This window comes from Bufo bufo, chromosome 2 (assembly GCF_905171765.1).
Source record: "Bufo bufo chromosome 2, aBufBuf1.1, whole genome shotgun sequence".
NCBI classification, from domain to species: domain Eukaryota; kingdom Metazoa; phylum Chordata; class Amphibia; order Anura; family Bufonidae; genus Bufo; species Bufo bufo.
The window spans coordinates 637,847,624-637,871,671 of NC_053390.1; the positions used below are offsets into that span (position 1 = coordinate 637,847,624).

The 24,048-nt window shown below is 44.0% G+C and overlaps 1 protein-coding gene across 6 annotated transcripts in view; it reads right to left on the minus strand.

Annotated features, from left to right (window-relative positions):
• The window catches only part of INPP4B (inositol polyphosphate-4-phosphatase type II B), a 698,485-nt gene that overhangs the window by 215,698 nt on the left and 458,739 nt on the right, over positions 1-24,048 (minus strand). For all 6 annotated transcript variants that reach the window (XR_005776353.1, XM_040418490.1, XM_040418489.1 and 3 more), the window contains one exon: positions 10,282-10,429. Coding sequence is in view for 5 of the 6 variants with exons in the window: in XM_040418490.1 (XP_040274424.1) it covers positions 10,282-10,429 (148 nt within the window). In the remaining variant the exon portion in view is untranslated. The remainder of the gene's footprint in view (positions 1-10,281; positions 10,430-24,048) is intronic.

Here is a 24,048-nt window from a genome sequence, read left to right on the forward strand (position 1 = left end):
GGCACACGTGTTCAATCTGGTTGTCAATAGTGATGTCGCGAACATAAAATTTTCAGTTCGCGAACAGCGAACGCGAACTTCCGCAAATGTTCGCGAACTGGCGAACCGGGCGAACCGCCATAGACTTCAATAGACAGGCGAATTTTAAAACCCACAGGGACTCTTTCTGGCCACAATAGTGATGAGAAAGTTGTTTCAAGGGGTCTAACACCTGGACTGTGGCATGCCGGAGGGGGATCTATGGCAAAACTCCCATGGAAAATTACGTAGTGGACGCAGAGTCGGGTTTTAATCCATAAAGGGCATAAATCAACTAACATTCCTAAATTGTTTGGAATAACGTGCTTTAAAACATCCAGTGTGTGTATACGATCAGGTATGATGTTGTATCGATCAGGTAGTGTAAGGGTTACGCCCGCATCACAGACATTGACAGACCAAACTCCCCTTTTAATGCACCGCAAACAGTTCATTTGCACAACCGCAAACTCCCCATTTGCACAAGGTTGGATACCAAGCTAGCCACGTCCCGGTGATGTCATTGAAGGTTTCTTCCTCCACCCAGCCACGTACAACACCAAGGGTCCCCGAAAGGTCAATTGAATTGATTTTTCGAACGGGGAGATGGTTAAAAAAACGCTGGCTCCCTCCCCTTTGTTTTTATCCACGGTGACTGCGTCTGCGCCGTGCAATTTACTGTCACACCCGATATGAGTGGTATTTTCTGTAGTACTATTCTCATCAGTTTAATCCCTCTAACGTCCCCGACTCCCCAATCTGGGGGCCATTTATTAAACAGATTTTTCGGACGGGGAGATGGTTAAAAAAACGCTGGCTCCCTCCACTCTGTTTTAATCCACGGTGACTGCGTCTGCGCCGTGCAATTTACTGTCACACCCGATATGAGTGGTATTTTCTGTAGTACTATTCTCATCAGTTTAATCCCTCTAACGTCCCCAATCTGGGTGCCATTTATTGAATAGATTTTTCGAACGGGGAGATGGTTAAAAAAAACCTGGCTCCCTCCACTCTGTTTTAAACCACGGTGACTGCGTCTGCGCCGTGCAATTTACTGTCACACCCGATATGAGTGGTATTTTCTGTAGTACTATTCTCATCAGTTTAATCCCTCTAACGTCCCCAATCTGGGTGCCATTTATTGAATAGATTTTTCGAACGGGGAGATGGTTAAAAAAACGCTGGCTCCCTCCACTCTGTTTTAAACCACGGTGACTGCATCTGCGCCGTGCAATTTACTGTCACACCCGATATGAGTGGTATTTTCTGTAGTACTATTCTCATCAGTTTAATCCCTCTAACATCCCCAATCTGGGGGCCATTTATTAAATAGATTTTTTGAACGGGGAGATGGTTAAAAAAACGCTGGCTCCCTCCACCGATATGAGTGGTATTTTCTGTAGTATTATTCTCATCAGTTTAATCCCTGTTACGTCCCATATCAGGAATTGCCTTTTATGAAAAAAAATTTAGGCCGGGTACCTTCCACTGTGGTGTCCCAATAGCGACAAATTTTTTGAAGGCCTCAGACTCTACCAGCTGGTATGGTAAAAGCTGGCGGGCTAAGAGTTCCGTCAAGCCAGCTGTCAGTCGCCGGGCAAGGGGGTGACTTTGTGACATTGGCTTCTTATGCTCAAACATGTCCTTGACAGACACCTGACTGTGGGCAGATGAGCAGGAACTGCTGAAGGTGAGAGATGGAGTGGCGGGTGGTTGAGAGGGGGCAGGGAGGACAGCAGTGGTTGACGTGGCTGAAGATGCAGGACCAGGAGGAGCATGGTGGCTTTGAGTTTGTGTGCTGCTTGTACTCATGTGTTGATCCCATAGGCGTTTGTGATGTGAGATCATGTGCCTTCGCAAAGCAGTTGTACCAAGGTGGGTGTTGGACTTCCCACGACTCAGTTTCTTTTGGCACAGGTTGCAAATGGCATTGCTTTTATCAGAGGCAGACACACAAAAAAAATGCCACACTGCTGAGCTTTGCAATGACGGCATTCTAGTGGTGGCAACAGCATGCGTTGACTGGCGTGCTGTCTGGCTGACCCCAGGTGCCGATACATGCTGTCTGACTGTGCCACTAACTCCTTGCGACGACCTCCCCCTGCTTCCAACTCGTCTCCTCATTCTCTCTGTCTCCCCTTCAGAACTTTCCCCCTCTTCTTCTCTTCGAGCAGGCACCCACGTGGCATCCGTGGACACATCGTCATCATCAACCGCTTCACTTGTATCTGACACCTCAGCAAAGGAAGCAGCAGCGGGTACAACATCATCATCATCACACTGTACGTCCATGTGTGTAATCCTGCCTGACTGAGACATATCCCCGTAATCTACATCATCTGGCAATAATGGTTGCGCATCACTAATTGCATCCAACTGATGTGTAAATAACTCCTCTGACGGATCAAGTGAAGCGGCTGTGGTGGCTGTGGTGGTAGTGGCGACGGGCGGGTGCGTGGTAACTTGAGAGCAGGTGACCGAAGCTGAGTTGGAGGAGGATGGTGCGTCAAGGTTCTTAGCGGAAGCTGTTGAAGATTGGGTGTCCTGTCTAAGCCAGTCAACTACGTCCTCTGAATTTTTCGGGTTCAGGGTACGTGGCCTCTGAAAACTGGGCATTATTCCAGGGACAGTGGAAATCACAGCACCACGACCACGACGGCCCCTGCGGGGTGGCCTGCCTCTGCCTGTCATTTTTTTTTTAGATAAGTGGTACTACGCGTGCTAGGTACTGTGCCACCCGGTATGAGTGGTTGGCACTGGCAGTGGGCACACTACAGTCTGTGGAAGTGGGCCTGACACACACTGGCAGCAGGCAAGCAACTGAATTTAGACTACTGTCTAAAAATTAAATGCCTTATTTATCGGCAAGCTACTGTGCCACCCGGTATCAGTGGTTGGCACTGGCAGTGGGAACACTACAGTCTGTGGAAGTGGGCCTGACACACACTGGCAGCAGGCAAGCAACTGAATTTAGACTACTGTCTAAAAATTAAATGCCTTATTTATCGGCAAGCTACTGTGCCACCCGGTATCAGTGGTTGGCACTGGCAGTGGGCACACTACAGTCAGTGGAAGAGGGCCTGACACACACTGGCAGCAGGCAAGCAACTGAAATTACACTAAAGTGTAAAAATTAAATGCCTTATTTATCGGCAAGCTACTGTGCCACCCGGTATGAATGGTTGGCACTGGCAGTGGGCACACTACAGTCAGTGGAAGAGGGCCTGACACACACTGGCAGCAGGCAAGCAACTGAATTTAGACTACTGTCTAAAAATTAAATGCCTTATTTATCGGCAAGCTACTGTGCCACCCGGTATCAGTGGTTGGCACTGGCAGTGGGCACACTACAGTCAGTGGAAGCGGGCCTGACACACACTGGCAGCAGGCAAGCAACTGAAATTACACTAAAGTGTAAAAATTAAATGCCTTATTTATCGGCAAGCTACTGTGCCACCCGGTATCAGTGGTTGGCACTGGCAGTGGGCACACTACAGTCAGTGGAAGCGGGCCTGACACACACTGGCAGCAGGCAAGCAACTGAATTTAGACTACTGTCTAAAAATTAAATGCCTTATTTATCGGCAAGCTACTGTGCCACCCGGTATCAGTGGTTGGCACTGGCAGTGGGCACACTACAGTCAGTAGAAGCGGGCCTGACACACACTGGCAGCAGGCAAGCAACTGAAATTACACTAAAGTGTAAAAATTAAATGCCTTATTTATCGGCAAGCTACTGTGCCACCCGGTATGAGTGGTTGGCACTGGCAGTGGGCACACTACAGTCAGTGGAAGAGGGCCTGACACACTGACTGGCAGCAGGCAAGCAACTGAATTTAGACTACTGTCTAAAAATTAAATGCCTTATTTATCGGCAAGCTACTGTGCCACCCGGTATCAGTGGTTGGCACTGGCAGTGGGCACACTACAGTCAGTGGAAGCGGGCCTGACACACACTGGCAGCAGGCAAGCAACTGAAATTACACTAAAGTGTAAAAATTAAATGCCTTATTTATCGGCAAGCTACTGTGCCACCCGGTATGAGTGGTTGGCACTGGCAGTGGGCACACTACAGTCAGTAGAAGCGGGCCTGACACACACTGGCAGCAGGCAAGCAACTGAAATTACACTAAAGTGTAAAAATTAAATGCCTTATTTATCGGCAAGCTACTGTGCCACCCGGTATGAGTGGTTGGCACTGGCAGTGGGCACACTACAGTCAGTGGAAGAGGGCCTGACACACACTGGCAGCAGGCAAGCAACTGAATTTAGACTACTGTCTAAAAATTAAATGCCTTATTTATCGGCAAGCTACTGTGCCACCCGGTATCAGTGGTTGGCACTGGCAGTGGGCACACTACAGTCAGTGGAAGCGGGCCTGACACACACTGGCAGCAGGCAAGCAACTGAATTTAGACTACTGTCTAAAAATTAAATGCCTTATTTATCGGCAAGCTACTGTGCCACCCGGTATCAGTGGTTGGCACTGGCAGTGGGCACACTACAGTCAGTTGAAGTCGGCCTGACACACACTAGCAGCAGGCAAGCAGCTGAAATTACACTAAAGTGTAAAAATTAAATGCCTTTTTTATGCAAAGTCCTGTGCCAGCCGGTATGAGTGGTGGGCACTGGCAGTGGGCACACTACAGTCAGTGGAAGTCAGCCTGACACACACTGGCAGGCAACTAACCTTAGATTAAAGTGTAAAAATTAAGTGCCTTTTTTTAAGCAAAGTCCTGTGCCACACGGAATGACAGGGGTGAGCACTGGCAGTGGGCACACTACAGTCTGTGGGCCTGCAGCTCCTCACACACAGGCAGGCCAGGCAACTGCAATATGTATATAAAGGAAAAAAAAAAAGCAGACTAATGTTGCAGCCCTAAAAAGGGCTTTTTGGGGTGCTGTCAGGACGCTGTCCTTACAGCAGAGATCAGATGAGTCTTTCAGGACTGGAGTGGACACTGAATTCACTAGCCTAGCTATCGATTTCCCAATTAAATCAGCAGCAGTTACAGTCTCCCTCCTCTCACTAAGACTGCAGCTTCAGAATGAATCTAAAATGGATGCTGTGCAGGAGGTGGGAGGGTCTGGGAGGGAGGGTATGCTGCTGATTGGCTGGAATGTGTCTGCTGACTGTGAGGTACAGGGTCAAAGTTTGCTCAATGATGATGTATAGGGGGCGGACCGAACATCGCATGTGTTCGCCCGGCAGAGGCGAACGCGAACAAGCTATGTTCGCCGGGAACTGTTCGCCGTCGGATAGTTCGGGCCATCTCTAGTTGTCAAGCGGTTCCTGAAGTCTTCTACCCATCTGCAAGACATCCTAAAAATGTCCTGGAAACTTTGCATGCACTTCAGCCACTTGTACACCGCAAAACACACCCTCCTTGAGCTGCAGCGGCAGAACGGCATCCCCAACATAGGCTGATATGCGACGTTTCCACCTATTGGAATTCCACCCTCCATATGTTGGACCGACTATACGAACAGAGAAAAAACATAAACGATTTCTTGATGATTCAGGCGGACAGGAGTACTCCCCTGTTTAACTTCGATGTCAGCCAGTGGCAGCTCATGATTGACACCTACCGTTTTCTCAGGCCCTTTGAGGAGGCCACGTTATTTGTCAGTCGCCAGGACTACGGGATGAACAACGTCATTCCACTGCTTCATGTCCTGGAACAGATGCTGGTAAATCTGGCTGGTCAGGGGACTGTAAATGTTACGCCTAGATCTCATGGCCTCATGAGACTTGTGGGGGCTGAACTGGACGAGGAGGACATTGGAGCACAAGCAATGTGTAGCAAAATGGGTGGTTTTTCTACACAGGTGACAGGAGGGGAGGAGCAGGAGCAGCCAGAGGAGCTACAGGGTGATGGAGAAGACGAGGCAGAGGACTCAGACACACCATGGCAGTATGCAGTGGAGATGGAGGCAGAGAGTCCCTCTGAGTTACTTGTGTAAATGGCCCGATGCATGCTCACTTACTTGAGTAGTGACAGCCGAATTGTCACCATTCGGCAGAGGGATGACTTCTGGCTCTCCACCTTGTTGGACCCTCACTACTGGTCCAAAATGGGGGCCTTTTTTTACACACGCTGAGAGGGAGGAAAAACTGAACTACTATAGAGACATCCTATGTAGTCAGTTGGACGCTGCCTATCTGCACCATCGTCCATTCTCTCACAGGTCTGACCAGGGGGGCCGTCTGCGCTCCCGTTCTACTGCCATGGCTGAAGGGGAGGGGTGAGGTGGCAGGAGCAGTACCAGCTACATCAGCAGCCTGAGTCTACAGTCGCTTATGAGCAGCTTTTTTCACCCGCATAGTGAAGAAACTACTCACCAGCAGCTAGACGTAGAGCAGAACCTGAACCAGCAGGTGGTGGAATACAGTACTTGGAGTGCACCCTGCCACTCAACCTTGAAGATCCGCTGGACTACTGGGCAGCCAAACTGGATTTGTGGCCACAACTGGCCGAGTTTGCCCTGGAAAAGCTGTCCTGCCTGGCCAGTAGTGTGGCATCAGAACGGGTGTTTAGTGAGGCGGGTCACTCTGTGGTCTCCTGATGCTGCTGCCACCTTCACACTATGTCACCTTGGCACTCACTCTGTGGCCTCCTGATGCTGCTGCCACCTTCACACTGTCATTGTGCCACCTGGTGGCCTCCTCCTGATGCTGCTGCCACCACCTCCACGCTCTGTGGCCTCCTGATGCTGCTGCCACCTCCACACTGTCATTGTGCCACCCTTTGGCCTCCTCCTGATGCTGCTGCTGCCACCTGCACACTGTCATTGTGCCACTATGTAGTGATGAGCGTCAAGGGCAATATTCGAATTCGTGATATTTCGCGAATATTTGGGTGAATATTCGCCATATATTCACGAATTCGTTATCAGTGATTATTTTCTTGATTGTGTAAATCGGCAATTGAAAAATTTGCGGTAAATATTCGGAGTACGAAAATATTCGGAGTACGAAAATGTGGTCTCCTCATGATGCTTCCACCTCACGACTATGTCATAGGGCCACTCTTTGGACTTCTCATGCTGTTCCCACCCTCCCCACTTCATGACTGGGCCACTATTTTGCCTTTCGGCCTGGCTGACATTGTTTATTTGACCCTTCCTCTAATCTGTCAGTAGGAAGGGAAAATGAGACGCACAACTAATCCTGTCTATGTAACAGCTGTAAGATTTGGTAGCCAAAAGCAGGAGTGGGTACAAAACACAGAAGACATGCAAATATTCCATTCAAGTGTCATCTCTGTTTTGGATTCACTCCTGTTTTTTTTTTGCTTTAGAAATACTGAAGGCGGATGCTCCACAGACAGGATCAATTTTTTTGGGGTTATTGTTCTGACGGATCAGAGGAAGGGCAAAATAATCAGTGACGCCAACATAAACTTACTGCTGACACCCTCTCCACTCTGTCAGGGGTGCTCTACTTGTATAAGCGCTTAATAGAAGAGGTTCTGTAGACATCTATGTGGAAGCAGCCGACGACTGTGTAAAAGGAGTGCGCTTCTTCTTGGCGCTAACATTGACCTGTAAGGCTGAGTTCACACTTGAGTTTTTTGGTTAGTTTTGGCCCCGTGACTGCCCTAATAAGTGAAGTGTGCAGTGATTCTAAGAGCGACACCTGTCATGTACGTGTCATACTGACTCACAGTATTATTTCACTACCACAACAGACTTCCTATGCGTGTTACTGCAAGGCACAGCGTTCTACACCACTATAAAGGCTCTCTGCAGCCAGGAAATTGCAGTTTTTTAACGCGGTTCACTGTGAATAAATTCGGATCTTGCTCGTGCCTTCCCATGCAGCAGATTTTGTTGCTGAAATTTCTTCAAATGGAAATGATACTCAGTCACAGAAACATAATCTGCTGCATGGAAAGTCATCCTAAGAGTCTACACGCTGTTCTTACTAAGACACCCTTTTCTATCTAGGTCTTTCACTGACAAGAGCATGTCTAGGGTACAGTCTGTGGGAGTGCAGTGAACCACTAGGTCACTGCTAATGATTAAAGGCTATGGACACCTTTGGGGAAATTTTATTTTATTGTATTGTACTAATTTTGAGCTAAAAATATTTTTTTTAATTGGTATTTATAAAAAATGTTGAGCCCCTTTCTATATACAGCCTTGAGATTCTTCAGTATTATTCTTAGTTATTATTGAAGCGCAATTCATTCCATGGTGCTATACATATGATAAGGGATATACATACATAATACAGACAATTGCACTAGGTATGAACAAGACGAGTTGCAGACTGGCACAGATGGAGAGAGGGCCTTTCCCGTGAGGGCTTACAATCTACAAGGAATGGAGGTATGCTAGTAGGGAGGAAGTAAGTAGCATGCTCTGTATGCTCTGTATTTTGTGTTCCATCAGGCAGCTCAGTTAACGGCTCCTTATCTTTGACCTCCTAAACACTCATTATAGCTCAATTCTTATCTTACTCATAAAAATGTGTCTTGAATAAGTGTTTAGTTTAGTAGTTTAGAGATAAGGGTTATTTGCTGATGGGCACAAAATGAAAGTAAACATATGACTCACACAGCTAGACAGTTAACCCTATTTGACAGAACAACTAAATATTTTTAATATAGACCAATTGAAAAAATGATTGTTAGAGCAAAATGAGTGAATTGCAATCATAAAACAAATTGACTTTAAAGTGTACATAGCCTTTAAACCTAGTATATGCTATGAGAAGGTATGTAATGTAAAATATTCCTTATGTTTTCTCCTGTTTTATGCTACTTGCAGGGGGTAACTATCATAGCGGCAGACCATGCAACTGCTATGGAGCCCAGGGTAAGATGGGGCCCAGTCTTAGTTGTGATCATCTCCTCTTCTACTGGAGGTGAAAACTTGGTCAGGACTCTTCCCTCTAAAAGAACAACATTTAGCAAAGGAAGCAGTGGAAAAATGGCCCAAGGGTCATTGAAAAGGGTTTAAGCAGAAACCCTTCTGTCCTGTGGGGAGCGCCTGGTTTGATCTTTGCTATGGGGCCCTTACTTCTCTATGTGCGCCACTGGCTATCTGCATACACTCAGGGGCGTAGTTATAGTGGAAGCTAGGGAAGCAGCTGCTACTGGGCCCAAACTCAGAACGAGGTCTAAAAGATTTTGTCAGGGCCCCCTCAACAGTATTATACAATTACATTATATACAGTGACATGACATACAGTATATATGTGTAGGAAACAGATGGAGCAGCTGCTTGGCCTGGTCTGAGAGAACGATCTTGACTAGGGGGGTTGCATGGGAGGAGGGGTTGTGAAGAAGTTTCTGGTGGAGCCCATTCAAAAAATTTGCTGTGGGGCCCAGTCATTTCTAGTTATGCCACTGGGAGAGAAAGAGAGGGAGAGCAAGGGGAAGGGGGAGGAGGATAAATAGAGAAAGAGACAGAGACAGGACATTCTAAGCTAGCAAGTTTCTTCTACAGGCATGCAGCGTGCAATTCCCTGATTTGGTAAGATATTTAAGTTATATTAGCTATATCTCATCCTATTTACTCTCTCTACTCCTGAAGCTGGAAATCAATGGGTGCAGTAATTAAATCCTCCTATTCTGCTCCATACTAAAATGGAATGTGGAGCCTGTAATTGAACTGAGTTGTTAAACAGCATAGAGCAGTCTATTCTGAATTCTAGATTATAAACATACTGAGATACACATCCAAAGAGATTTCAAGTGGATCACTGGAGCTACACTTGACTTGGAATGTTTAACAACCCAATTATCAAGGGGTCATTGGAGAAGCATCTACATTTCTATTTATAGTATTAGTATTTTGTTCACTCTATTTGCAACTATAATAAATATCATTCTACATCAAATCTGATCACACCAATTGGCATTTCCAATAGGTAAAAAGTACCTATCCGTGAATTAGGGAATATGAATACTAACTCATTACAACGAAAAGGTCAATAAAAATTAGGCAGAATGACAGGAAGAAAAATGATCTGCAAATTAAATTAGCATAACCCAGTGACTTCCAGCTTTCCCTTACATATCTTATATATGAATAGATGGTGGAAAAGTGGCACTTGCCAACTGACAGAGCGCTGCCTTGGGAATAAAGCAGTCTACGTTACAATTCAGTGCTATGTGCCATGATAGTATACTGTGGTAGGATACGGAGATTGTGCCTTATGGTTACTGACTTCAATGCAATTAAATAAGAAATTCTGGAAGCTATCATTTCATACCGCCATGAATAACATGATACTGCTGACTTCTGTTTTACCTTCTGGTGTCTTCTTTTAAGTAAAGGGTAAGCAGTTGCTTTGGGATATGAAAAGACATGATGCTCTCTGACATCTGCTCCCGAACACAGATCCACTTGTTGTCAGATGCAGGAAATCTGTAGAACTTGTAGATGGGGTTCTTTAACACTGTTGGGGAAATGGTACATGTTCAAGTTTTGTTTCTTTTCATAGAAATGTCAAACATATTCAGTAATTACAAGAATCTGAAGTGTCACACTAAACACACAGCAAACCACCACAACTCTATAGTTCGGATGATCAGGTCAAGCCTATGTGAAAGCACTGCAGCTCTCCGAATAGAAGAAATGTGTGCCTTGGATAGAACAGGTTTATTCTATTCTAGAGCGTTTGGTATTCAATAGTAGTCTGTTGAACCTGGAGGAATCTGTTTTGGGTGTGCCGCTGATTTTATTTGTATCATCCCAGAACTTAGCCCATTTTTTTTAGCTGTCATGGAGTTTTAAGTATTGTAAGTAAGGCCACTGGAAGACTCAGTAGTACTGTGATAAGAGACTTAACTTAAAGCTCATAAGCTGAAATACAAAATCTGCAACACACCATGTGGCCTTTACAATGCTGGCCTCTTGTCACATGTCAAAGGGTCTTTGGGCCATCTAAAGCATCAGTGACTGCTCTCTATGTGCCCCTTCGGACTGTGATCATGAAGATAACGTAAATGGAGACAGTAATGTTACTGGTTACTTATCACAGATCGCCATATATATTCACAAGCTTCACGAGCTTCAAAAGTGATGAAAATCGCTGTGTGATGTGACCACTGTTGCTGAACAACAGGCAGGTCTATTATCCAGTGCTTTTATTGCTGTATACTCTGTGGTGCAATCCATTTATCCGGATTATCTGTGAATATTGACCTAGGGAGCAGGATCCTACCTGAGCATCTGTGTGTGTGAAGTGTAATCAACATAACAATATTTTGTCACGTTGTCAGGATAACAATAACTTGAGCCTTTATATTTTTGCATTGTGTTATTTAAGAAGCTTTTTAATTTACAGTATTAAAAACAACTGAAGAACAGTGATGGCCAGTTCGCAGTGTTCGCCAATGAACACATGCAGGCTGCCATCTTGACTCACAATTCCGGCGATGCACAGGTAAGCCCTTACCTGTGCCGCGAGCTGGTCTGAAATCAAATGCGGTCACCGGGAGAAGGCAGTTCCGAGAATAGCCACCGGGGGCCTTCATCGGGCTGTTCTTGGAACTTCCTGCTCCCGGTGATCACATTTGATTTCAGACCGGCTCCCAGCACAGGCACAGGTAAGGGCTTACCTGTGCATCGCCGGACTTGTGAGTCAAGAGGGCAGCCCGCATGTGTTCGCTGGCAAACACTGCGAACTGGCCATCACTGCTGAAGAACACATTTCTGTATTTAGAAAAGAAAAGGAAAAAACATAGAGGGTCATTTATTATTACTGAAATACGCCTAAATTAGGCATATCTCAGGTGCAGGTGGCAGCGCAACGGTTAGTTGCACCGCTATCTGCAACTTTGCCCAGCTTACACCAGGTCTAAAATTGTGGGCGTGGTGTGGGCGGGGAAGGGAACGGGCCGACAGACCTGTCACATTCACCATTCTGTTTTAAGAAGCTATCTAACGTTTAGAACTAGTGCTGGATGCGCCAAAGTTATGGAGAGGCCTGCGCCTCTTTGGCAGATCCTCCACCAACTAGTGAGCCCATTTAAGAGATTTAAAGGGGTTATCCAAACACCCCACAATGTAAACACCCCACAATGCTCAGGTCCCTCATACAGAGAATACATACCTGGTCCCCGACCCTGTTTCCTTTCAGATCCCTCCATGGCTGTCACTGCATCTCCCTGTCATGAAGATGACAACATCTGGTGAAGGGTGGTTTAGCCAATAGCAGGCCCCTTGTGTCACATGTGATGTCACCCATGAAGCAAGGGGAGCAGGTCACTATCGTGGCCTGCCATTGGCTGCATCATCTATCATCGGATGTTGTGATCTGCATGACGGGGAGATGCAGAGGCGGCCATGGAGGGATCTGAAAGCAAACAGGCATCGGGGTCCAGGTATATATTCTCTGTATGAGGGGCCTGAGCATTGTGGGGTATTTGGATAACCCCTTTAAATCTCTTAAATGGGCTCACTTGCCTAATAATTGTATAACCACATACCCTTTACCATCTATAATTTTATATTAATTGACAGCCTAAAATTATGGGGAACACTTATTAAGATCGGCGGTTTAGACGCCAGTCTTAATAAAGGCCCATAGCTGGTGGAGATGCAGCGGCGGCCATGGAGGAATCTGAAAGGACACAGGAATCGGGCACTAGGTAAGTATTCTCTGTATGAGGGGCCTGGGCATTGTGTGTGTGTGGGGGGGGGGGGGGGGGGGGGGGGGGTTTGGATAACCCCTTTAACTGACTCTGAAAAGTTAAAATTAAAAGTTTTTCAGATGGATCCATATGAATAAGAAAATCCCAGCAACCATATCTTTCTTCCAAATATATTCTTTTTATTTTATTGTCATAAAGGATATAATATGACGTGTTTCGGCACAAAACCTTTCTCAATCAGAATGCATAATCATTTTGAACAAATCACCTATATATAACATGATTAATCTGAACACAAGTGATGCGAAACGCCCAGCAGTAGGCGGTAATTAACCCAACACAAATCAGAATCTAAAGGATCAACGGGACGATAAGGTCTATAGAAAAAATAATATAGAAATGAACAAACAAGACAGCGAACCCGAAACAACAATGTAGATATGCATTATATATTACAGACATGCAATTTAATAGTCACGATTTAAACCCTTGGGATATATTGTGTTTAACATATGGATCCAGTATGCCTCTCTATGTAATACAATTTTCTTTATGTCTCCTCCTCTTCTTGGTCTCTTTATTTGTTCCAAAACCTGAAATCTCTATTGTGACACTGTATGTTTATATTTGTCAAAATGGTGGGGGATTGGTAACAATACATTTTTTGTTCTTATTGTGGACTTGTGCTTACATATTCTTGCATTGTTTCCCTGACATACAGCAGACTGCAAGGGCATTTTATCAAATAGATAACATTTGTTGATTCACATGTGAAAAATCCCTCCACTTTCTAGGCCTGTACCGTATGGGGATGATAGAATTCTGAACCGGAAATGTGCCCTTCTTCACTGTTCTCAATGTACTCTGTCTTATTGTTTCCTTATTGTTTCAGATGGATGCAGCACTCTTGAAATTGCTAAGTTATCAGGACATGATCACAGAACCATCAAACGTTTTTCTGCAAATAGTCAACAGGGTCGCAAGAAACGTATTGAGAAAAAAAAAATCCACAAATTAACTGCCAAAGATTGAGAAGAATCAAATGTGAAACAACCAGGAACCCATTATCCTCCAATGTTGTCATATTCCAGAACACAAGGATCTAGAATCCTTTAGGAGCAACGGAGGTGTTGCTGTTACACCTAGAGGCTCTGCTCTCTCTGCAACTGCTGCGCCCTCTCTACTCGATCTACAGGGCTAGGTAGTGTAAACATCCTCTCACCTGGCCCTGTCAAAGTGCAGAGGGTGCGGAAGTTGCAGAGAGAGCAGAGCCTCTGTGTGTATTGGCAATTCCCCCATTGCTCCTAGAGGCTCATTTGCATATATTAAAACATTTTTCTCAGCAATGCGGCGGACACATATGAACATGGGACCAACACAGATGCCTTCAGCTGCCAAGTGCACATGTAACAGGGCAGCCAGTTTTTCATAGGTACAAATATGTCCTTTAACCCATAGAGGACCTGAACCGTATATGTACAGCACTGGTGGACATGACTTAAGGACCAGTGCCGTACATGTACAGCGGGCTGATCGGGCAGGTGCAAGAGTTGCGCCCGCCCGATCAGCGACACGGACCCTGTAGTCACTGACAGTCGGGCCCCTACTGCATACGAAAACACCCATGCTGGCATATTTACCCTTTGTATACTGCAGTCAAAGCTGACCGCGGAATGCAGAAGGACTGCGGAGGGGCTTGCCTTCTATGGAAGCCTGAGAGATCCAGCCACTTAGGGTACTTTCACACTTGCGGCAGGACGGATCCGACAGGCTGTTCACCATGTCGGATCCGTCCTTCCGCTATTTCGCTGTGCCGCCGGACTGCCGCTCCATCCCCATTGACTATAATGGGGACAGGGCGGAGCTCCAGCGCAGCATGGAGGTGCACGGCGAAAACCGCCGGACTAAAAAGTCGGACATGCAGGACTTTTTAGTCCGGCGGCTTTCGCTGTGCACCGCCGTGCTGCGCCGGAGCTCCGCCCCCGTCCCCATTATAGTCAATGGGGACGGAGTGGTGGTGCGGCGGCACGGCGAAATAGCGGAAGGACGGATCCGACATGGTGAACAGCCTGTCGGATCCGTCCTGCCGCAAGTGTGAAAGTAGCCTTAGGCTAGGTCTTACAGGCAGGCTGTCAGCATAAAAGCTGACAGCCAATGCATTACAGTATAGGATGTAGTGTAATGCATTGCAGAGGGGATCAGACCCCAGAAGTTGGAAAAAAAAGTAAAAAGAAAGTGTTTTTTTTTTTATAATTAGAAAGAAAACTGTTTCAAGTAAAAAAAAAAAAGCCCCTTTCCCAAAATAAAATTGTAAAAAAAATAAAAACTGAAAAAAACTGACATATTTAGGCGTCCGAAACGACCAGATCTATAAAAATATCACATGATCCACCCCCTCACCAGAACGCCGTAGAAAAAAATCTAATAAAAACTGTGCTAAAACAACCTTTTTTGGTCACCATACAATCACAAAAAGTGCAACACCAAGCGATCAAAAAGGCTTATGCCCCTTCAAATAGTATCAAAAATGCTTTTATTGTGTTAAAAGTGGAAAAAATTTAAATGTAGACATATTCGGTATTGCCGCGTCCGTAACAACCAGGTCTATTAAAATATTAAATGGCCTAATGCACCATATATACCCCGGAGGGGATAAAAGGGAGATAAAACTTAACTTTTACTGATATTATTAATAAAATTGATGCACTGCACCAGATAATGAATAAATACAAACAAGACCAGGATACAATACCATACAAGCACTTGGAATACGATGTAATAAGCGCAGTGAACCAGTGGATGTTTAATATTGGGGAGCAAATCACATGGCAATGAAAAAATTTGAAAGTTCTTATGAATCTTGAAGTGCCTCAGCGGGGAAAAATGCGGTTCCACTGCGTATTCAGGTGGCTAGTGAACTCCTGTATGAGATAGGCAATGGGAACCACTGACCCTAATAAACCCTGGATGAGGGAAATGGGCTAGGAATACACTGCCTATCTATACAGAGCACTATACAGACCCAGTCTGGATACCTGACCCTATAAACATATCCCGACTTGCCACTTTACATCTGATAACTCGTCAGAGAAACATAAAAAAATAGAATATCCTCAAAAATTCAAATGCAGGGTATATAGAGTACATAATCCCAAATCAAGCCTGTCAGGTAATGACCCAGCGAAAAATACAAAAAGCATGTATATATAGGTAAGTGGAGGGTCCTCCCCTGGGGTCGGTGGACCTGAAATCAAAGGAGAAAAAGTGCGTACATCATCCAAAACACACCCTTTTAGTGCCTACTGAAACTGCACAAGGCGTTATCGCTGCTAAAAGGTTGGCCTATTGTATCAGGAGTTGGGAATCAATGCCAACATCTGGGCATATATTTTGACCAAGTATTGGCCCCTTTTGTGACAGCTTTGACACCTTACACGCGGGACACAACAGATTTGCTTAAACGCTTGGAGGGGGTCCATATTGAAGAGGGTAGCATGCTTTCCAGTACTGATGTGGAGGCTTTATACTCTTCTATCCCTCACAATCTGGGGATGAAGGCCGTAGACCATTTTTTACAAACTCGTGGGTGTCAGTACCGTGCCCACAGCCCGTTTGTCCTCCGTATTCTTGAATTCACTTTGACCAAGAATGTCTTCTCGTTCAACAATAAGCTTTACCACCAGCTCAGGGGCACTGTGATGAGGAGCCTGTGCGCCTCGTCGTATGCAAATTTGTTCCCGGGCTGGTGGCAAGAGACCATGGTTTTTACAGATGAGTTAACGGAGGTTATCCAATCTATAGTGCTGTGGGAACAGTACATAGACTACATCTTCATCATTTGGAATGGTGACAAGACGGGGTTTGAATCCTTTGTGAAGGGCCCGAATAACAATCAAGCCTAAGATTTACCTGTGAATCTGATGAAATGTCCCTGTCTTTCCTAGACAGGAGTTTATTTCCCAGGCTTCTGATCTACGCCAGAGATTCCTACAACATGGTTAGGGTTCTCAGACTAGCTTTTAGGTTGGCTCTAAAGAAGGAGAGATCTACTCTCCTTACCCCTAAGCATGTGGGAAGTTGATACGACTTATCACTACCTATGACAAGGCCGCCACACAGATATGGGAGATTGTAAACAAACACAGAGATCCTTACTATGGACCCCGATCTGAAATAAGTTGTGGGGGATTACCCGCATATCGCCTACCGTCAGGGCAGGAGCCTACGGGATAGACTAGTGCACAGTGAGTTTCCACCACCAACACCTTCGGGCAGCTCCTGGCTCCAGGCGAGAACCAGAGGTTGCTATAGATGTGGTGGTTGCATAGCATGTAAACATATTCATACGTGCAAAACTTTCAGGAGTAATGTAACTGGAAGAGAATATGTAATTCATGACTACATTAACTGCAAGACACGGGAAGTCATTTATCATCTAACGTGTGAGTGTGGGAAAGAATATATTGGCAAGACTATCCGTGAATTCCGCAGAAGAGTGGGTAAGCATCTCAATGACATTGCTAATATGAGGGATACACCCATAGCTAAACACATTCACTGTTTTCACAATGGTAGAGCTTGTGTCTCCTTCATGGTCATTGATGGGGTCAAACCACCGTAGAGGGGAGGTAACTGGGATAGGGATTTACTTCAGAGAGAAGCCCGTTGGATTTCTTATCTCAAAACCAAAGCCCCACTGGGACTTAATGAGCAGATTAACAGATAAATTTTAGTTGTTTTATTTGAATGCACCAGTTTTGGTTTATGCATTTACATTTTTCAGATCTGTCACCAACTCCCCCCAGTTTTTAGAGTGTATACCTTTACTGGGTAAAAGGGGGGGGGGGGTGTTGGATGTTATGCTTACCAATGCTTAATCTTTCCTTCTTCATTTTGTCATGAATTCCGATCTTCATTTGGGCTTTAATTTCTTCCCTGTCCCTCCCCACTCCAGTACTGTGTTAAATCTGTATTTTTGTTTTTTCATTCTTTGTCACCATTTTTTGTGATATTTTTCCTGATTTTGGCTCATTAGGTCTGGATTTCATATGCTGCTTGGCTCTTGGCTCTATCGGCACTTCACAAGTTCTGAAGGCTATTTGATACCAAGGGGCGTACTATACACTTACACCCATTCGCAGCAACCAGGACGTCCCTGTGAGTCACTGGGCATCCTGGTTGCTAGGCTCACGAGACTCTGAGCTATGTCCCATGTGACGTGACACGGAGATCACGTGTTCCACTCACATGACCAGTAAAGCGGTCCTTGGGAGAAGGTGTGCTAGGTGCGGCCTTTTAATTGCAGCACCAGACGCCAAACATTGCTGACAGGCGTTCAGCAGCCCGTACCCAGTGGTGGGTGTGCTTTGGATAAGGGGCGCACTTTTTCTCCTTTGACTTCAGGTCCACTGACCCCAGGGGAAGCCCCTCCACTTACCTATATATACATACTTTTTGTATTTTTCACTGAGTCATTGCCTGACAGGCTTGACTCGGAATTATATATACTCTATATACCCTGCATTTGAATTTTGGAGGATACGAGTTATCAGATGAAACGTGGCAAGTCGGGATACAGTATGTTTATTAGTGATGAGCGGCAGGGGCAATATTCGAATTCGCAATATTTCACGAATATTTGGGCGAATATTCGCCATATATTCGAGAATTCGGGATCTTCAGGCATTATTTTCTTGATTGCGAAAATTCGCATGAAATTCGCATAAACATTTTCGCATGAAAATTTGCATGAACTGGTATTTAAAAAAAATCTAATATTCGCGATTACGAATATATTTTGGGATATTCTAAATATTCGCGAATTCTCAAAGTGCCGATATTCGTAATCAACACTAATGTTTATAGGGTTTGTTAGGGATACCGCCCAGGTTTAGTGTCAGGTATCCGGACGGGGTCGCCCCTTTCGGGCCGAGTGCTCTGTATAGATAGGCAGGGTATTCCTAGCCACTTTTCCTCATCCAGGGTTTATTAGGGTCAGTGGTTCCCGTTGGCTATTTCATACAGGAGTTCACTAGCCACCTGAATACGCAGTGGAACTGCATTTTTCCCCACTGAGGCAATTCAAGATTGGTAAGAACTTTCCAATTTTTACATTGCAACGTGATTTGCGCGCCAATATTGATCCCTCACTAATTCACTGGACTTATTACATCGTATTCCAAGTGCTTGTATGGTATTGTATCCTGGTCTTGTTTGTGTTTATTCATTATCTGGTGCAGTGCATCAATTTTATTAATAATATACACTCACCTAAAGAATTATTAGGAACACCTGTTCTATTTCTCATTAATGCAATTATCTAGTCAACCAATCACATGGCAGTTGCTTCAATGCATTTAGGGGTGTGGTCTTGGTCAAGACAATCTCCTGAACTCCAAACTGAATGTCAGAATGGGAAAGAAAGGTGATTTAAGCAATTTTGAGCGTGGCATGGTTGTTGGTGCCAGACGGGCCGGTCTGAGTATTTCACAATCTGCTCAGTTACTGGGATTTTCACGCACAACCATTTCTAGGGTTTACAAAGGATGATGTGAAAAGGGAAAAACATCCAGTATGCGGCAGTCCTGTGGGCAAAAATGCCTTGTGGATGCTAGAGGTCAGAGGAGAATGGGCCGACTGATTCAAGCTGATAGAAGAGCAACGTTGACTGAAAAAAACACTCGTTACAACCGAGGTATGCAGCAAAGCATTTGTGAAGCCACAACATGCACAACTTTGAGGCGGATGGGCTACAACAGCAGAAGACCCCACCGGGTACCACTCATCTCCACTACAAATAAGAAAAAGAGGCTACAATTTGCACGAGCTCACCAAAATTGGACTGTTGAAGACTGGAAAAATGTTGCCTGGTCTGATGAGTCTCGATTTCTGTTGAGACATTCAAATGGTAGAGTCTGAATTTGGCGTAAACAGAATGAGAACATGTATCCATCCTCTGATGGCTACTTCCAGCAGGATAATGCACCATGTCACAAAGCTTGAATCATTTCAAATTGGTTTCTTGAACATGACAATGAGTTCACTGTACTAAAATGGCCCCCACAGTCACCAGATCTCAACCCAATAGAGCATCTTTGGGATGTGGTGGAACGGGAGCTTCGTGCCCTGGATGTGCATCCCTCAAATCTCCATCAACTGCAAGATGCTATCCTATCAATATGGGCCAAAATTTCTAAAGAATGCTATCAGCACCTTGTTGAATCAATGCCATGTAGAATTAAGGCAGTTCTGAAGGCAAAAGGGGGTCCAACACCGTATTAGTATGGTGTTCCTAATAATTCTTTAGGTGAGTGTAAGTAAAAGTTACGTTTTATCTCCCTCTTATCCCCTTCGGGGTATATGTGGTGCAATTGTTCTTTATTGGGAGTCCCATTTGAGAATTTATACATTTTTTATTAGCGTATATTATATGACCTAACCCCACAGATGAACACTGAAAAGAAAAAAACAAAAAAAAACGGTGTCAATAAAGGCATTTTTTGTCACCTTACATCACAAAAAGTGTAATACCAAGCGATCAAAAAGTAATACGCACCCCAAAGTAGTACTAATCAAACAGTCATCTCATGCTGCAAAAAATAAGACCCTACCTAAGACAATTGCTCAAAAATAAAATTACTATGGCTCTCAGAATATGGAGACACTAAAACATGATTTTTTTTTTGTTTCAAAAATGCTTTTATTGTGTAAAACCTAAATCAATAAAATAAAAAGTATACATATTAGGTATTGCCGCGTCCATAACAACCTGCTGTATAAAAATATCACATGACCTAACTCCTCTGGTGAACACCATAAAAAGAATATGAAAACTGACAAAAAAGCCATTTTTTTGTCACCTTACATCACAAAAAGTGTAATACCAAGCGATCAAAAATTCATATGCACCCTAAAATAGTACCGATAAAACTGTCATCTCATCCTGCAAAAAATTATCCACTACATAAGACTTAATCCACTACATAAGCATTTTCAAAAATGCTTTATTATGTAAAACTGAAATAAACAACCAAAAGCAGTTGTCATATTAGGTATTTTCGCATCTGTAACAACCTGCTCTATAACTATAGCACATGAACTAACCTGTGAGATCAATATTGTAAAAAATTAAAACTGTGCCAAAACAGCAATTTTTTGTTATCTTGCCTTACAAAAAGTGTAATATAGAGCAACCAAAAATCATATGTACCCAACAAAACTGCCACCTTATTCCGTAGTTTCCAAAATGGGGTCACTTTTTTGGCGTTTCCAATCCAGGGGTGCATCAGGGGGTCTTCAAATGTGACATGGCAACTTAAAATAATCCCAGTGAAAACCATACGGCGCTGCTTTTATTCTGAGCCCTGCCGTGTGACCGTACAGCAGTTTACGATCACAAAATTATGTAAAATACAAAATTATGGTAATAAATATAGAGTTTTGTTTAGCTGTTAACCCTTGCTTTGTTACCAGAAAAAAATGGATTAAAATGGAAAATCTGCCAAAAAAGTGAAATTCAGAAATGTAATCTACATTTTCCTTTAATTCTTGTGGAACACCTAAAGGGTTAACAAAGTTTGTAAAATCAGTTTTGAATACGTTGAGGGGTGTAGCTTCTAAAATGTGGCCATTTATGGGTGGTTTCTATTATGTAAGCCCCACAGTGACTTCATAACTGGACTGGTCCTTAAAAAAGTGGGGTTTGGAAATGTTCTGAAAAATTTCAAGATTTGCTTTTAAAATTCTAAGCCAGGGATGGCCAACCTGAGGCTTTCCAGCTGTTGCAAAACTACAACTACCAGCATGCCCAGACTGCCTACAGCTATTAGCCTACACACGGCATGGTGGAAGTTGTGGTTTTACAACAGCTGGAGAGCCACAGGTTGGCCATGCCTGTTCTAAGCCTTCTAACGTCCCCAAAAAATAAAATGGCATTCACAAAATAATCAAAATATAAAGTAGACATATGGGAAATGTAAAGTAATAACTATTATATAAGGTATCACTATCCGTTTTAAAAGCAAAGAAATAGAAATGTGGAAAGTTGCTAATTTTTCCTATTTTTTGGTAAATTTGGGATTTTGAAAAAAAAATTAAATGAAAAATATTGACTGAAATTTACCACTATCATGAAGTACAATGTGTCACAAGAAAACCATCTCAGAATGGCTTGGATAAGTAAAAGCGTTTCAAAGATATTACCACATACTTTAAAGTGACATGTCAAATTTCCAAAAAACGGCCTGGTCCTTAAGGTGAAATATGGCAGGGTCCTGAAAAGGTTAATAGCTGTCCATTCATCCGTTATTTTTATGGGCTGTGTCAGACTTGTTGTCATCCGCTTGTATCTGTTGTAGAGTAATAACTAATCCTAACTGTTTCAAAATGAATAAAAACTGGTATGACAGTTATGAAGACCCATCTTGTCCTCCTGACGAAAAGGGAAACAAATGCCTAGAGTATGGACACAAACACCATGTAAGTACACTCCACTCTAAATTAGTATTAGTCAGTGGGTTACTACATGTACTACATGTTCAGAAACGTTTAAGAAACCAGATAAATATTAACAACTTTCAGCCTCCAGCTCCGGCAATGTGTTGTACTTCAGGCCTACCTTTACTCACATAAATGTGATAAATTTAGTCCAGCGTTGTATAATGAAAGCAGTGATAAAGCCAGCGCACCATAACTCTGCTGGATTTATAACATAAATATAATAAATGCCATGATTATGGTGTGTTTATGCCAGATATGTGGGCTCAACGACCTTCACATAAAAGCCTTTATTTAAGTAACCATTTCAAAACTTCAGGAAGCACTACATGAACTTCTTTATTCCTCATAAAACTCCTGAGTTACGACATCTGCATTTACTTTGAAATCGTTTACAGTGAAGAGCCCCAGGAAAAATAATAGTCACAACTCATTTCTATTTTTACACATAAAACATAGCATGAACAGAATATATAATGGGTGCATAGACAGGCTCAAACATTTAATTTCCAAAAGCATTTGAGGCAGGCTATGCAAATGAATAATGTTCTGCCATCTTCTATTACCTGAATGCCTGGAGGTAAGGTCATTCATCACTGCAAAAACATGAGCTTCTGTTACAAACCCCTCACTAGTTAACGCTGTCTGTCAAGAACCAGCGGGTGTGAACCGACTGTGCCCCGTGTCCTACCTCCTCTAAGGGCATTGTCTAAGTGAACCCCTCGATCTTTACAGTACCCATGATGGTGGGAAATTTCCTGAGGGGAACACCAGATTACTACTCTTGAGGAGAATAGGCACACGAATTTACACGCTCCGGCATTAAGGCAGTGCTGCAGGAAACAAGCAGCAGCAATCATTCTGTGGCCAGGGCGGAGAGGAGACTGTGAAGCGGATCCCAGAACAACAGTACCTACACAGATAGAGCCCAGGACTGCAGTGGTGAATGGGAAGAACTGGCCGCAGAACACAGCGCCTGGGACCAAGGTGGTAAGCAGGGGAACAGTGGTGCACAACAGCTGCTGTTACACTGTCCAACTTACAGGGTAAAGGGTTAATTCACACACCACCCTTTACTGAAGAACTCCACACAGTTCACATCTAAAACCTAGTCTTCATAATACACATAAATAGATCAATACACAAGTGAGATAAAATTTTTTGACAGGACTAGACTTGACCACCAGAGTAGCAGAGAATCCTCAGGAGGATCCAAGCTCTGAAACAGTGATGGTCCACAAAAAGTCGAGCAGTAGACCTTCCCATTTGGAGAGGACTTGTGAGCCAATCCCTTGGTCTATCTATTAAGGTTTCATTCACAAATGACCTTTTAGACCTTATCAATGATATATCCAGCATTGATAATAGAGATGAGTGAAGTTATGAAATATATTCGATTTGGCTGCTTCGGCAAATTTCACAAAGAAATTAGATTTGTGATGAATTTGTATGTAGTGGGTGCAATGACGGCGATTGACGATGACGCCGCCCGTGATTGAACCCCTCAGATGACGCGTTCATCGCTGATCGTGGCATCTGAGTCTACAATTTCGGACTTTCAGGGGTAAATAAGGGTTAAAAAAAAATACTTACCTTACGTCACGGCCATCTTGATTGAAGACACCGCGCAAACTCTCGCACTGGCTGGGCGTGGTGACATCATAACTGATGACATTACTGGCCGCATCTGGCCGGCGTGCTAAAGTCATACGTTAGCCTGTGCAATATTTTGAGGGTTTTCTGCAATCAAGATGGGCGCAATGGCCTCTTCGCCCAAAAATAGATAAGCTGAGTATGTTTTTTGTTTTTAAACGTCATTTCAAGAAAAATGGATTCGTTACCATGAAGTGCAGGAAAATTTAGCTTTGATGCAAATCGAATTTTTCCGGAAATTCAGATCAAAGTCAATTACTATTTGATAATG